Genomic DNA, 14,524 nt, shown 5'->3' with positions numbered 1-14,524 from the left:
AAACCATTAACGGAATGTGGGAAAAACTCACTAAACTCACTCACTCTCTTTTTATTTGAGGTTAAAAGCTAAAACAATCTATTTTTCGTTATACCGGTGTTTGACTTATTGATCTTGGACTGCTCTCCAAACAAATTCAGTTTATTCCATCACAGCTGCATAATTGTTCCTAGAGGCTACATAGTGGAAGCTTGATTCAGGTTCTTGTAGGATAGGGTTAGAAAACGGAAGCCTAAGCCGTAGGCATTAGGAAAAGTTGGGTCAGTTATGTTTTACAAGAGAACACACATCCCTCCGATTTATCTGCCATAAGTTTTGTCCCGTCAAACTTCTAGAATTTTTGCAGCCAAACACTGTGCATGACACACTATTCAATAGAAGTACATAGCAATGGATGTATAATGTGAAAATCCCATTTTACTCACAACGGCAATTATGTCATAATTTATAGTAGATTACTCCTGAAGTACAGCACTGACTTTAATGTGCTCGTTTTATATTTCATAAAAAGGAAATACGCGGGTTAATGCTACTATATATTGAAAGTTATATCCGGAAGTTGTCCGTTTTATTCTGTGCGGCTTGACAGTGGTTATTTCAGTGCGTCAACTCGTGAAATAAAGTTAAATTGATTAATTTCAGCCGTGTTCCCTGGATGCATTGTCGCGTTTGAAAACGCCCACTTGCAAGAGACGCTGGGATCCAGGTTGGCCGTGGGCAGTGATGATTTATTCACTTTGCTCGTTTGCTTCCATATTTTACTTTTAAATTGTGTTTTTTTAGCATTCTTATATCACTCGTTTATGTATGATCGGGGTGGACGTTGCTGACCTCTGGAGTCCATTGTTTTGTATATTTTAGAGACCTAGTTTGATTGATTGTGGACCCTGTAGTGAAAGCCACCACCATGGCCTCTGCCACATCCACCCCGGCCGCTTCCAGCAGCCGCGCCAGCCGCTCCGCCAGCCGCCGCACCGCCACCGGCCTGTCTGCATCCAGCACCAGCCCGACCTGCCTGTCCCGCATCCAGGAGAAAGACGAGCTCCGACACCTCAACGACCGCCTCGCCAACTACATCCAACGCGTCCAGGAGCTGGAGAATGAGCGCTCCAGCATTCTTATTGAGCTGGAGGAGAAAGATGAGTCGAAGAGCAGGGAGATGGGCAACGTGCGGCGGCTCTACGAGGTGGAGTTGGCCGACGTCAGGAAGTCTCTGGACGGCCTGGCCGCAGAGAGGGCCCGGCTGCAGATCGAGTATGGGAGTCTCTGCGAGGAGCACAGGAAGCTCCAAGCCAGGTAGTAGCTGCTGGTCAGCCCTGACACGTGCTGCTGTCTTCCAGGGAGACAGCGTGAGCCCAGACGCCGTTCAAAAATGTGACTACTTACGGCTGCTTTGCCTGTTGGCAAAGGAACAAACGTGGTAGAGCATGGATTAAGGTAGCTGAAAAATTCTTGGGACGTACAGTTTAATTCGGCATGCATTTATTACGCCAAGGCATTTCATGAAACTTTCTAGATGGCAATGATGAGAATAACAAGCGAAATGATGAAGTGATGCAAGTGTTGTTTGGATAATATAATGTAGATTTCAGAGGTGGCTTTTAATAAGTTCACAGGCAGTACTTGGAGTATGTGAGGTTTCCTTCAAATAGCTATAAATAAAATATTGGTGACCTGAGATGCTTTCATAATTGTGAGCATGAACAACTCTCTTCCACAACTAGGAATCAGATAACATCTCTAGAAAAGTAAAGTCTTGGACATCTTCTTTGACCTTTTGACCTTGGATAGTGTCAGTTTGTCCAGAACTTTGCTCTCCCCATCACTGTCAGGCCCTTACATCACAGGACTAATAGCCTTGGCATTTTTTCAGTTTCAGTTTGATGACACTGACAGTCTTTAATGGTTTTGGTACAAGTCTGGCTAAATTGTTGATCAGCAGACCACATTGTTAGCTCTGCCTCATATTTTCCAGTATTTCCACATTTTAAATGTAACAAAGTTGCATTTAAAACTTATGTCATGGTTTGGCATAATATATTCAGCAACTCTGGTAACAAACAGGTGCAAGTGCACATCCTCCATCATTCTTCTTGGTTGGGATACTGTTGAGCGCCTGTTGTTTAGGATTAGAATCAGCTTTGTCAATCAATCAAACTTTATTTATATAGCGTCAAATCACAACAGAAGTTATCTCATGACGCTTTACAGGTAGAGCAGGTAAGGACCACGCTCTACAAATTATCAGAAACAAGAAACCCAACAGATTCCCTCCTGAGCATGCTCTTGGCGACAGTGGCAAGGTAAAACTCCCCTTTAACGGGAAGAACCCTCAGGTAGAACCAGACTCAGGGTGGACGGTCATCTACCTCTACCAGTTGGGTGGGAGGGGAGAGAGAGAGACAAGGAGACAGAGACAGGGAGATAGGGACAAACTGGGACAGCAGACAACAGCAGAAACATCAGGGTATGACAAGCATGCACAGAAAAAAAGGGGTATGGGGGGGACAGGAAGAAGAAGAAAGGAAGAGGGGAGAGGAAGATTAGAAGAGAGGAAAGTGCTCAGAGCTTTGTCCTTTTTTCATGTCGAAAATGTCATCTTATAGCTGCTATTCAATAAAGCAAAAACACAAAGATGTGAACTGGGAAATTAAAGTTCCTTGAAAAAGTTGATTCTGTATAACAGAGTTCTGTGGAGTGGATGTTTAGTTTGAATGGAATGTTGAGGGATGTGAATTTTATAATGAGGGCATATGCTGTAAGAGTGATGAAAGGTGTGTGTTGTTTCCTTGTCCTTTTTCTGCTTGGATGGGCAGGTGATTTAGGAATGGACAGATGCATGACTGGTTCATCAGGTGCATAGTCACCATTAGACCTGATGTGTGCTGCTCTCTCTTGTATGGAGAGTACATTATGTTAAGTAACATGAATTCAGATCCCGTTTGATCTGTTGGCATTTTCTGGTAAAGTAAGTGAAAATGCCATCTAGTAAACAGCATTTTTGTTGAATAAAATCTTAATGTTTTTAAAATCCTGCTGCTTGCCACAGTCTGTTCTCCAAATTTTTTGGTGAGGCAAAAAACTGAGAATAGCCCAATTCAAACATCTTTATTGTCCCGGAAGGGCGATTGGTTCATCATGGTTAAATACAAACAAACAAACAAACAAAAAAACATTAAAACAAAAACAACAATGGGGGCAACAGCGGATGAAGAGATTCTAAAAATTAGGCTAGATTTAATTTGCTGCTTGGTGGATCAGGTGTGTACAAAATTGCATACCAGTTCTTAATAAATAAAAGGTCCTCCTTAACCCACATCTTCTGTACTGATGATCTGAGAAACAAGGTAGAAAATGACTGACATCTTTGAATGGATTATACTCCCTATATGAGAGGGAGCAGCACATGTCGGGGCAGGGTGCCTGACTGTGGTGAACGCTGGACTTTCATGGTTGTTTTCCCCCTCATCAGGAACCAGAAGAAGGAGGCTGACCTGGCTAACGCTCTGTCCCAGTGGAGGAACGCCGAGGCAGCCCTGAGCGCCAAGGAGTCCGACTACACAAAGCTGCTGGCAGACAACAGGAACCTGAACAACGACCTCACTGACCTGCAGGGCCAGCTAGGAAATGTATGGGCCAGGCCTCGACCGCACAGGTTCCCTTTATGATAGCAAGAGCTGCACAGGGCGTTGAGACCATGTCACACGCTGGTGGCCATGTTGGAGCTGCTCAGCTCTTCATAGATAAGGTTGGGGGCACATGTGGCATAGACAGTGTGGCACACTTTACTGTCCTCGACAGTTAAGCTAAGCACAAGCACAAACACCAAACGCCAACTAGCCAAATGACCACAGCAGATATTTTAATGTCCATTCAGGTTCTGTGGCTTTGTCTGTAAATGATGTTAGCTTGTTGGCTAGCTAGCCATTATACGTAGTCAGCTTACTGCCATTGTCTTTGAAGCATGAGAGACTTAACAGCAGCTACTGTGACTGTAGCCAGCACTGTATGTTCACATTAGGCTAGTTGGAAAGCTAAATTAGCCTGTTGGCTAGCTAGCTTGTTCAGGTTCACTGAGCTGACTCTCTAAAGGTTTGTAATAGAGTTTGTGCTAAATAAAACCCACCGTTCACTTTTAGCTCTAATGTTACTGCACTTTATATGTCTAAGTTCACATGGACTTCCACTGGAAAAGATGTCTGGTCCAGCAATAACTTACGGTTATTACTATTATAATGAATACAGTTTCTTGTTTCTCTGGCATACAAGATTAGAGTCTGTATAAGAAGAGCAAAATAGGCACATAGAGCAGGGATACTCAAATCATTTGTGCCAGGGGCCAGTTTTGGAAGATGAGAGGGGGCCACCAGGGGCCGCTCTTGATAAAATGACCCATTATCAGTAAAGACATTAATTTCTTTCCTTTCAGAATTGATATAACACAGTGATTTGTCCTGCTGTAGCTAACATATTAAGCATGGGCTATAATAGCAGTAACACCTTTCCCTTTCAAAATGCATCTTTAACAATAAGCAGAATACCACCAGTATCACAATCATTTATCCTTTTTGATGAACTTTGATGAACATTGTACATGTGGCATCTAGACACTGTCCACAACAGCAGTAATTACATTTAAGCTTCTTTCATAAACCACCAATATCAGAATCATGTATAACATACCATGGTGTCTATTCTAATCATGTGTCAAAAATAGCAGGATTTATATTTTGACTTCTGTTGTTTCAAAAATGTATTTTTACCAACTACAAGACTAATACCACAAACGCCACAGTAATTCATTCTCCTTGGGCAACTAATGTTACACAAGGAGTGTAACAGCTGATTGTTACCAGGGGAATATGCCTTTGCACTGCCGTCACGCCTGCTGAGTGTTTGTAGCTTTAAACATCTGATGAGTTAAAAGCTCTCTACTTCCTGTTTACATCCGCATTTTCTAACACCTGCCAGTTAGTTTTCAGTTTTGCCTTCCGTTTTTGCAGCTGATAGTGCATTGCTCTCTGACAGAGCATAACATAATACGCACCCGGGAAAGATTTGTCCAGATTAGTTTTATAACCTATACTTGGAGACACTGAGACAGGTGTGTGTGGGGATAGCAAATTCAGGAGGAGTGGCAGCGTGGCAAACCTCAGAGGAAACACAGTAATGCTGTAAAGACGCTAAAATTATCATCACGGTAACTTTTTTTTTCAGCAACAGGAAACCATTGCAGTAGAAATTAAGCTGTAGCAGCCAGTTAGTTATACTTTGCTGGGGAACTGTGGCACTTCAGTTTCTTCTGCAGTATGCTTTGGGATGTGAATGGCTTTTGGGGGTCACCATCAGTGTGGTGGGGGCAGACTTTGTGCCACAGAGTTTGATAGATGTGGTGTGGCCACAGAGTTTGATAGAGTTTGATGTGGTGTGTGTGGTCACCAGTTGGAGGCTGTACTGGCAGACACCAAGACCCAGCTGAGCTCAGAGATGCTGAGGAGGGTGGACCTGGAGAACCAGCTGCAAACACTCAAAGAACAGCTGGACCTCCAGAGGAACATCAGCGAGCAGGTAAAAGCTGTTTTTTTTTTAAGATGGCTAGAGATAAGAACCTGTGTCTGCACTGAATGAACAGAGATATCAGATAGTGCTGCTCTCAGACAGTAATGTTGATGTTTAGCAAACCCAAGACACCACTTGAAAAACCACATAAAACCCTGCTAATTAATCTAGCTCAGAAAGAAAGTGGGAGGGGTGCAGATTTAAGTGGAGTAATGTTAACTTTAATGTTGGCTGTCTATAGCGAGAGTGTAAAATGTAGAGGAAAGCATAATGTATAATGTACACTAGTGTTAAGAATTTTTATTTTTGTTATTTTAATAATCATGTGTTAACAGTATGTCATACAAAATAAGGTTTAAAGATGTGGGCCACATATGTCAGTGACAAATGACAGTCAGTAATCCATTGTTTGTGTGGCATAAAAGATTTGTGGTTAAGACGTGCAGGGTGCAGAAGTTCCAGGCTTTGACATGATAGTCAGTTACTGTAAGCACACACAGCTAAGCTTTCACAACCTGCTAGATAAGGGGCACTATCAGCTGCTCACTCAGAGGAGCTAAATTTGATCAGGGTCAGGGAATGGCTAGAAAACTGTGGAGTATAATTAAAAATAGGTTAATGAAAGGTCTATTCCAGACTGGGAAAGCCAAGGAATATAATTTATGAGAAGTCTCTGAATATAATGAAGTTTTGTCAGGCTCAATTAAAAAATAGCTAGTTATTCAACAAACATAATCTTTTTTTTTTTTTTTTTAAATTGAGTACATGCTATGCTCACTTGTCCTGCAGCAGAAAACAGAATAATAAGACCTCTGTGGTATCTTACGTTTTGGTTAAAGAATAACTGAAACCCAAAGCCAAAATCTGTGTGATCCCTGACCCCTAATGGTGAAATGGTGCCTGGCCTTTGGTGGCAAATAACATCACCACCCATAGTGAACAAGTAGTGCTGACCTGTTTGATATGGTAAACCAGTATCTTTTGTGTGTGTGTGTTTATGTTTATGCCTGTGTGTGGTTTTGTAGGAGATCCTGGAGATCCGGAGCCGTCACGAGAGCCGTCTTGTGGAGGTGGACGCAGGAAGACGAATTGAGTTTGAGAGTAAACTCAATGAGGCAATGAACAAACTCCGCCAGGACCACGATGCACAGATCCAACAGTACAAAGAGGAGCTAGAGAGGACCTTCAGTGCCAAGGTACACACATCACTCCCCCCCCCCCCCCCCCCCCCCCCCCCCCCCCCCCCCCCACACACACACACACACACACACACACACACACAAAACAGCATGGAAACTCAGTCCAGCTTCATTGCTCATGTCAGCACAACCACTCACTTGAAACTAATTCTGCCTTCATACTAACCCCTTTGTCTTACCTGCTGGGAACTTACCTACCCCAAGTTCTAATGGGGAAAAAGTCATGTTTAGACTTATTACAGTAGCACCTTGCTATCTAGCCTAAAGGCAACTGTTAAAATATTTTTTTAAAAAATGGGCAACTGTTAAAATAACTGGAAAATAACAATTTCCCAAAAATTGTTTACAATTTTGGTAACATTTTTCTGTAGAAAACACCTGTAGATACCCTGTTGTTGAACATTGGTCCAAAAGCTCGCCTGTCCTGCAGGTTTTTATTCCAGCTCTACTCTGGCACTCTTGAACCAGTTAAGGCCCATGCAGCTTCAAGCACATGCCTGTTCAGGTAGATCTGCCATTTAGCATGAAGGTCATAAATGGATCAGATGTGAAAGAATAGAGCTGAAACAAAAACCTGCAGGACAGTGGGTCCTTTAGGACAGGTTTGGGAACTGCTGCTGTAGAAGACTGCAGGCGAAAATCATACATTATTTATAGCACATCCTCCTGCAAGTGTGTGTGTGTGTTGGGGAAAAAGTCATTTTGTACAGAAAATTAGCAGGTTTTGCTGATGGGTGAAGGGATGGTGGCAGTGAGAGGATTAGTGCAAGAGATGGAGGTCAGAGCAGATCATATCCAGCTTGGATTTTAGATGCCCTTTTAATGTACTGTACATGTTATTTTCAAAAGGCTACACTGGTAAAAAGATGTGTCATGTCATGAAAAGTTTTTTTTTTTTTTTTTTGTAATATCATTTAAATTTCTATTCAAATTGCTTGTGTTTGCGTTGCTTTCTGTTTGCGCTGCAGCTAGAGAATGCCCAGCAGGCTGCACTGGACAAGAATGAAGTTGCTTCAGCTACCAGAGAAGAACTGGAAACCACCAAGCGCCGAATGGAAACCCTCAACTTCCAGCTTCAGCAGTACCAGAAAGAGGTAGGCAGGCTGAAGAGGCACAATAGCAGAAATAAGTCCATCCCACCCCCAGACAAATAATCTAGAGTACATAAAGAGAATAAAGAGCTCTCTTAAAGAGCCATACCACTAATATTGAATGATTGGTCCAATTAAAGATTTCACAATATATAGTCAAAATCCCTTGAATGCAGAAAGTTTAAAGTCTCAAAGTTCTGTAAACCAATGGCTGGATAAAAGATAGGAAAAGTGATATCGCAGTTCTATAATACAACTGCTTGCTTTGGGAAAAGCTTAGCAGAAGCATGTACATATGTACGTTTCATAGATATCATAGATTATTTAAACATGCAAGATCACTGCATGTTTAAATAACGAAGTTTTTTTTTTTTTTTTTTTAAAAAAAGAAAAGCAAAAAAAGAGCAGCAAAAGCCTTTCAAGGTTAAAGCTGCCCTAGGCAACTTCACATTTGGCAGCTTCATGACCCAGAAATTATGTAATGTGGCATAAGTAAACCGTGCACCCCTCAGACATAAATATCTCCTTAACAGCTCTTGAGATTAGACAGGGTGAAGAGTAAAGTAAATAAACGGTGCTCAGCAGAGTCCAAGAGCACAGGCCATTAAAACACCAAACCAAAAGAAAACTACCACAGGAAGGCACAGTCACAAAAGAACAGCAGTAATTATATTAAAATAGTAGAATCCAGATATTTTAAGACCACTTTTAAAACTGCTGAATCTGCTGAATAGACAGAGGATATTACAGTATATGCCTCAACATCACCTTTAGCTTTTAGGTTGGAGTAAGCAATGACAAGGAAGCTTTGGTGGTTTACAGGCAGAATAAGGAGTCAATGTGTAGAAAGGTTCCATACTGTGTAAAGCCTTGCAGGTAATCCTAAAATCTGTTCTAATCTCCCCCAGTAGAGTTGCAAAGTGGGCAGGGCTACTTATGGCAGCCAGGGTCCCAGAAGTAAAAATCTCATTTCATTTTCCAAATTCAATCTTGCGTGATGGCCCATTTAAGCATTTCCAGTATTTTTATGGGCATGGATCTCTCCTGGTTGAACTGTGACTTTTTTCAATTAACATGAATTATTTCAATCCAGTTGTCAAAGCTACACAATTGTGTACATAAAAATGTTAGGAGATACACCAACTATGAGTCCCACAGTGCATTGCCTGAAGAAACAGCCAGTCGTCAACCTTAAAATTCTTTTGCTGTGCTGGTAAAGTTGAGCTACGTGGCTTTGTCGTCTTTATACACACATTTTTTGTTAATTTCAACCACAACAGTGCAGTATTTTCCTGATTGCAAGCACTGATCTGGAATACAATATTGAATATATTTTGCAGCTTTAGTCGGCTTCTTCACCCTAGTAACCATCTTCCCATCTTCATTCAGATATCTTGAGGTCAGAGGTCAAGGTTCCCCCTTGAAAATGCCATTTTTCCCTTGCCAAAATGTAGCCTAATTTGGAGCAATATTAAGTCCCCCTGTCAACAAGCTAGCATGACATGCTTGGTACCAACAGATTCCTTAGGTCATCTAGTTTCATATGATACCAATATCTCTACTTGTGGAGTGGCGTGGCTCAGGAGGTCAAGCGGTCGTCTCGTAATTGGAGGGTTCCCTGTTCGATCTCCGGCTCTCCCAGAGTGTGTTGAAGTGTCCTTGAGCAAGATACTGAACCCCTCACCACTTCAGATGGACAGCTAGGCATCTTGCATGGTAGCCTCTGCCATCAGTGTGTGAGAATGGGTAAAGTGCTTTGAGTGGTCAGTAGACTAGAAAAGCGCTATAGAAATGCAGTCCATTTACCATTTACTTGTTGATCCGTAAAAATGATGAAAGAATCATGATACTTTAGTGAATCTTTTTTCCCCACCCCTACTACTGTAGCTTTCAATGTTGTGTTTCTTTCATGCCTCTGTCAGAAAGGGGTGCTGGAGGGCCGGGTTCAGGACTTGGAGAGGACTCTGGACAGTGAACGTGGGGCTTGGCAACAGAGACTAAGTCAGAAGGAGCAGGAGTTGCTGACCATGCGCAGCCAGATGTTCAGCCAGCTGGAGGACTATGAGAACCTGCTGGATGTCAAGCTAGCTCTGGACATGGAGATCAACGCCTACAGGAAGATGCTGGAGGTGGAGGAACAGAGGTATAGCCGCACATGGAGGATACATCGGGCAGAGTGGTGGCCAGAAATCATTCTGTGCAGCATACAATACTAGCACAAGGCGCTGCCCACGATTCATCAGATGTTTACTCTTTTAAACTGGGAGACATCATGTAACTAGCTTGCATTTTCACCTTGCATTTATCTGAATTTTGTACATGGACGGTGCCTAAATTTGATTTAGCTGGATTAAATTCACATTCAAGTCTCATTTCTCATTTCTTCACTAAAATGTAGAATCTCACTGTGCATCACTTCCTCTCATATGCATCCATTTAAAACTGACAGGAAACACTTTGCATTACTTCCCCTCCATCCACAAATACCCTGACACGGTATTTTTTTGGATGTAGCTGCCTGCCTTGTGGGATGAATCTGATGTCTTAAAAATATTCTTGTTTAAGTTCCTCCACTATGAAAATGAGAAAGTCACTGAATTTACATTTGCTTCTTAATGAGGCCAAACAACCATCTCATTTTCTTGCCTTTTTGTCCCTTCAGGTTCTAATCCATATCCACTCATATTGTTTTCTAGACTGCACCTTTCACCCAGCCCCTCTCAGCGCACAGCGGTGTCCCGGACACACGAACATGGTGTTCGCAGACAAAGAGGGAAGAAACGCAAGCATGAGGGCGCATCAGGCAGCTCACCTGCCTATAAAATGTCTACACATTCAACAGAGCATGGTGCCATGAGCGTGGCAGAGGTGGATCTGGAGGGAAACTTTGTTGTACTGAAGAACAACTCTGAGGCGGTAAGATTCTGAGTACTCGGTTTGCCTTGTGTTTGTGTCCTCATCAATACACTTATGCTGGAAATGGCTTCGCTTAAATAGTTTTTAGTCTTTCCAGAGTGCTTTTAATTTGGTAGTTAGTTACCAAGATACAGAGAAAACATACTAAATTCAGTTTTTAGGACTTTGCTTTTTAGAGACTATCTTGTATAAAATTTTATTTTTCCTCCTTAATTTACTAAAAACTCTCCTTTTGAGTGTTTCCTGTCACCTGATGTATTGGGTTGTTCGATGTTTTTACCTCATCATGCAAAACATTTTATGAATTCTGATTTCAGATAAAGGCTTTATCATATAAAGGCTTATCAATAATAATTAACTTTGTTTGTCAAATCAGATGACTTAATTAAACATGAATGATTAGTTTTAGGTAATATAACATTATTGTCATCAGGTCGGACTCTAACTGCTCTTTGAAACACCCTTCTGGATGACTGTTTGACCCCCATAATTGTTTTCTTCTGTCTGCATTTCCAGGAACAGCCACTAGGTGGTTGGGTGGTTCGGAGGACTTACCCAGACTCGGCTGACATCTCCTTCCAAATCCCTTCCTCCTGCATTGTGGCTGGGGGGCAGACACTAACTGTGAGTAGTTTGTGTGTTACATGATTATAAAGTTATATTTAGTTACTTAAGTTCCATCATTTATCATAATAATGCATGTAGGATTAAATGCAGGGTTATTGAAATGTGTTTACCTCACTTTTCACGTGTGAATTTATCAGGGGGTAGGCTACTCTGCAGTACGCTTCATAAAGTATATGAGTTAACTTATTTCATCTGACACACTGAAGTTTGTATGTAGTGTAATACGCAGCATGTTAGCTGGCACAGCTTCATTTCAGCTTTGTTCAAAACAGCCATAGGGAATGGAGAGAGTTTTATTGTTGAGTCTGTAAAAGGGTAAACAGCGACAATAAAGTTAAGTCATAGCATAATCCATATGCTATGAGGCCAAATGACTGCACTGGGGGTCCAAAAGTCCAATCTTCATCTCATTATCTTATAGTTTTTCCACAATGTTGCCTTCAGATGCTGTCAGACATAATGTACTGCAAGTAGAGCGTGGTTGAACAGCCCAGAAGTGTGTACACAAATGGGAAATTTGCATTATACCCATGATGTCAAGCTCTCAAATTCAGGTGTAATACAGCTTTTAGCCAATAAAAGTATGAATTATTAAAATTGAGGTAAATGTTCTTTTCATTCTGCTGTTCTTCTTTTCAGTCTGCTGTTGCAATCCAAAGAGTCTCCTTAAAGCAACTTTAGTTTCAGTTTATGTTGTTTTTTCTGATTTTAAAAATCCCCTCCAGATGTTTGCTAAACGTTACCGGTGTTTCTTGTGAGCTATTCCTTTAAAACACTTAAAATCTCCACCAAGCTATTGGGAGTCCTAGTAGTAGGAGTAATAGGGTTACATTCAAGTGTGTGTGTGTATGTGTGTGTGTGTGTGTGTGTGTGTCAGATCTGGGCAGCGGATGCGGAGCCTGAGTCCCAAGCTGGGGACTTGGTTCTCCAGGGCCATAGGAGCTGGGGCCCAATCACTGATGTGAGGGTGATCCTCCTGAACTCCAGTCATGAGGTAACTACAGCAAAGTGCATCTCAGAGAGTGAAACCACACAAACCAAATCACAATCAGCAGCTTTCTATGCCATTCACATCTCATTTAAGACAGGAAAGACTTCCTCATTCCGTGTAAGAATTCAGCTCTATTTGAAACAAGTGAGGTTATCTCCCAGATAGAGGATTTTTTTAACTTCTTCTTTTTTTTTTTTTTTAAAGAAAGATAGTATTTAAGACTGAAATTGAGACTGTGTGACTTCTTATGATAGTCATTTTTTGCAGTATATCTGTGAAACAAGTGAAGCGATCTGATATATGAGAAGAACCTTGTCACAGCAAGCATTGCAGGTAGATTACAGGGATCATCTGTTTCCTGAGCTGAAAGCATAACAAGTCAATTGAAGCAAATCCAATTTTTAATCCAAGTTATAGACAAAACAATAGAGTGCACATTTAAAGTCTGCATGGGACAAGATTAAGTATCCATTAAATGATTCCATTTATCCCATACAGCCCGCAGGATAAGAGCAACTTGTCTGTCTCTTCGGTTGGTATATGGATTTAAAATCAGGGATCTTGGTATTAAAATGTGTTAAATAAATCTTTAAAAATATTCCGATATGGGAAGTAGGATTTTGATTTTTCTTTTTTCTAGCATTGCGATTTAAAATCTTGAAATAATTAGTAACATCTATTTTTAAAATAATTTACTGAATGCCATATTTTTTAATTGTTAAATTGGTCTGTATAATTGGTCTCTGGTATAGACTAACCAGGGTGGCAAATAAACTCTCAACCTGCCACAGCGTGTGTGGAATGCCCACATTTTATAGCCACTCATTTACAAGGGGCATTTTTACTGATTTGTTAATCACCGTTTTTCCCCTGTTTTTGAAACAAAGTGAATATGCTCAGGTTTCAATTGGTTAATTCCTTCTAGTTTTAACTTTTTGTCTCTATGACTTTAACTGCCCCTTGCCTGAGCTATAAACTCAAAGTAACGTGAACTCAACGCAAAGTGAATGTTACATAATCATGTTGTGGTTTTGCTCTCATCCTTTTACCACCTATCATTAAATGCTCTTTTCTTATGCATTTCGCCTTTGTTTTTATTGTTTGATATTTCAGGCTTTTTCATTTAACTTGCCACTGTGTCTGGAATAAAAACCTTCCACTGCAAAAAAAATTTTGAACATTTGCCACCCTGAGCTTAACATTAATATGGGGCACACTGGTGAAAGGGAGGAAGCACCACTTTTCTATTTGTTGACACAAGTGTTAGGTTCAAAGGAAATGCCTTTGATGTTTTTGATGTGCTAAAAAAACTTCTGGCATGAAAATGGTCAAATTTGAAGGTACCAGATCTAGTTTTCATTGTAAGCACAGTTGGTTTAGTACCAAAACCCATAGTGTGTGTCCTTGAGATCTAACTGACAGTTTGAATGCTTACCTCAAAAGACATTTACAAAGACATAAATTCTCAGAGTTCCCACTTCTCCCAGTGTGCACTGTAGCACCACTAGTGGTCACATACCTTTTTTTAAAAACTGAATAGACATAAATATCCAAATGTATTGGTATCACCCTTGAGATACCTACATCAGTAAAACCCTGATGACAAGCCTGTGTTGCAGATCAGTATTTGTCATATTGTATTATGAATGTTAAGCAGATACCCTTCACATTAGAGGAGACAGTTTTGTATTTGTACTTGTGAATAAAATACTGTTATTATAAACACAATTGGTCGATACGTGTATGTATACTTGTATATTGTATATTTGTATACTTATATATCCTTTTATATTTTTTATTCTTATTTTTATATAGTCCACTTGTGTGCACTGAGTGCACTGTATGTGTGTATGTGTATGCCTGTACTGCTGCTGTCAACACTGAATTTCCCCATTGTGGGATAAATAAAGGCATACCTTATCTTATCTTATACCCTTTGTCACAATTTAGGAGATGGCAGAGCGCAGGGTGGTGTGTATGCAGGGCAGAGGTGACGAGGAAATTGAGCTGGAGTTTGATGAAGAGTGTGTCGCAGGCAGTGACATCAAGCACTTCAGGAGACAGGTGAACACACACACACACACACACACACACAGGCATGCAAATACCAACTGTTAATCCAACATGAACTGTGGAGTCTT

The 14,524-nt window shown here is 41.0% G+C and overlaps 1 protein-coding gene across 1 annotated transcript in view; it reads left to right on the top strand.

Annotated features, from left to right (window-relative positions):
• Positions 1 to 580: 580 nt before the first annotated feature.
• The window catches only part of lmnl3 (lamin L3), an 18,103-nt gene continuing 4,159 nt past the window's right edge, over positions 581 to 14,524 (top strand). The window contains exons 1-11 of the mRNA XM_030048150.1: positions 581 to 706; positions 862 to 1,296; positions 3,473 to 3,629; positions 5,443 to 5,568; positions 6,585 to 6,755; positions 7,727 to 7,852; positions 9,772 to 9,992; positions 10,546 to 10,765; positions 11,282 to 11,389; positions 12,270 to 12,386; positions 14,334 to 14,447. Coding sequence (XP_029904010.1) covers positions 908 to 1,296; positions 3,473 to 3,629; positions 5,443 to 5,568; positions 6,585 to 6,755; positions 7,727 to 7,852; positions 9,772 to 9,992; positions 10,546 to 10,765; positions 11,282 to 11,389; positions 12,270 to 12,386; positions 14,334 to 14,447 — 1,749 coding nt within the window. The 5' untranslated portion in view covers positions 581 to 706; positions 862 to 907. The remainder of the gene's footprint in view (positions 707 to 861; positions 1,297 to 3,472; positions 3,630 to 5,442; positions 5,569 to 6,584; positions 6,756 to 7,726; positions 7,853 to 9,771; positions 9,993 to 10,545; positions 10,766 to 11,281; positions 11,390 to 12,269; positions 12,387 to 14,333; positions 14,448 to 14,524) is intronic.

Source organism: Myripristis murdjan, chromosome 3 (assembly GCF_902150065.1).
Source record: "Myripristis murdjan chromosome 3, fMyrMur1.1, whole genome shotgun sequence".
NCBI classification, from domain to species: Eukaryota; Metazoa; Chordata; class Actinopteri; order Holocentriformes; family Holocentridae; genus Myripristis; species Myripristis murdjan.
This window is presented reverse-complemented; position numbering and strand designations above follow the sequence as displayed.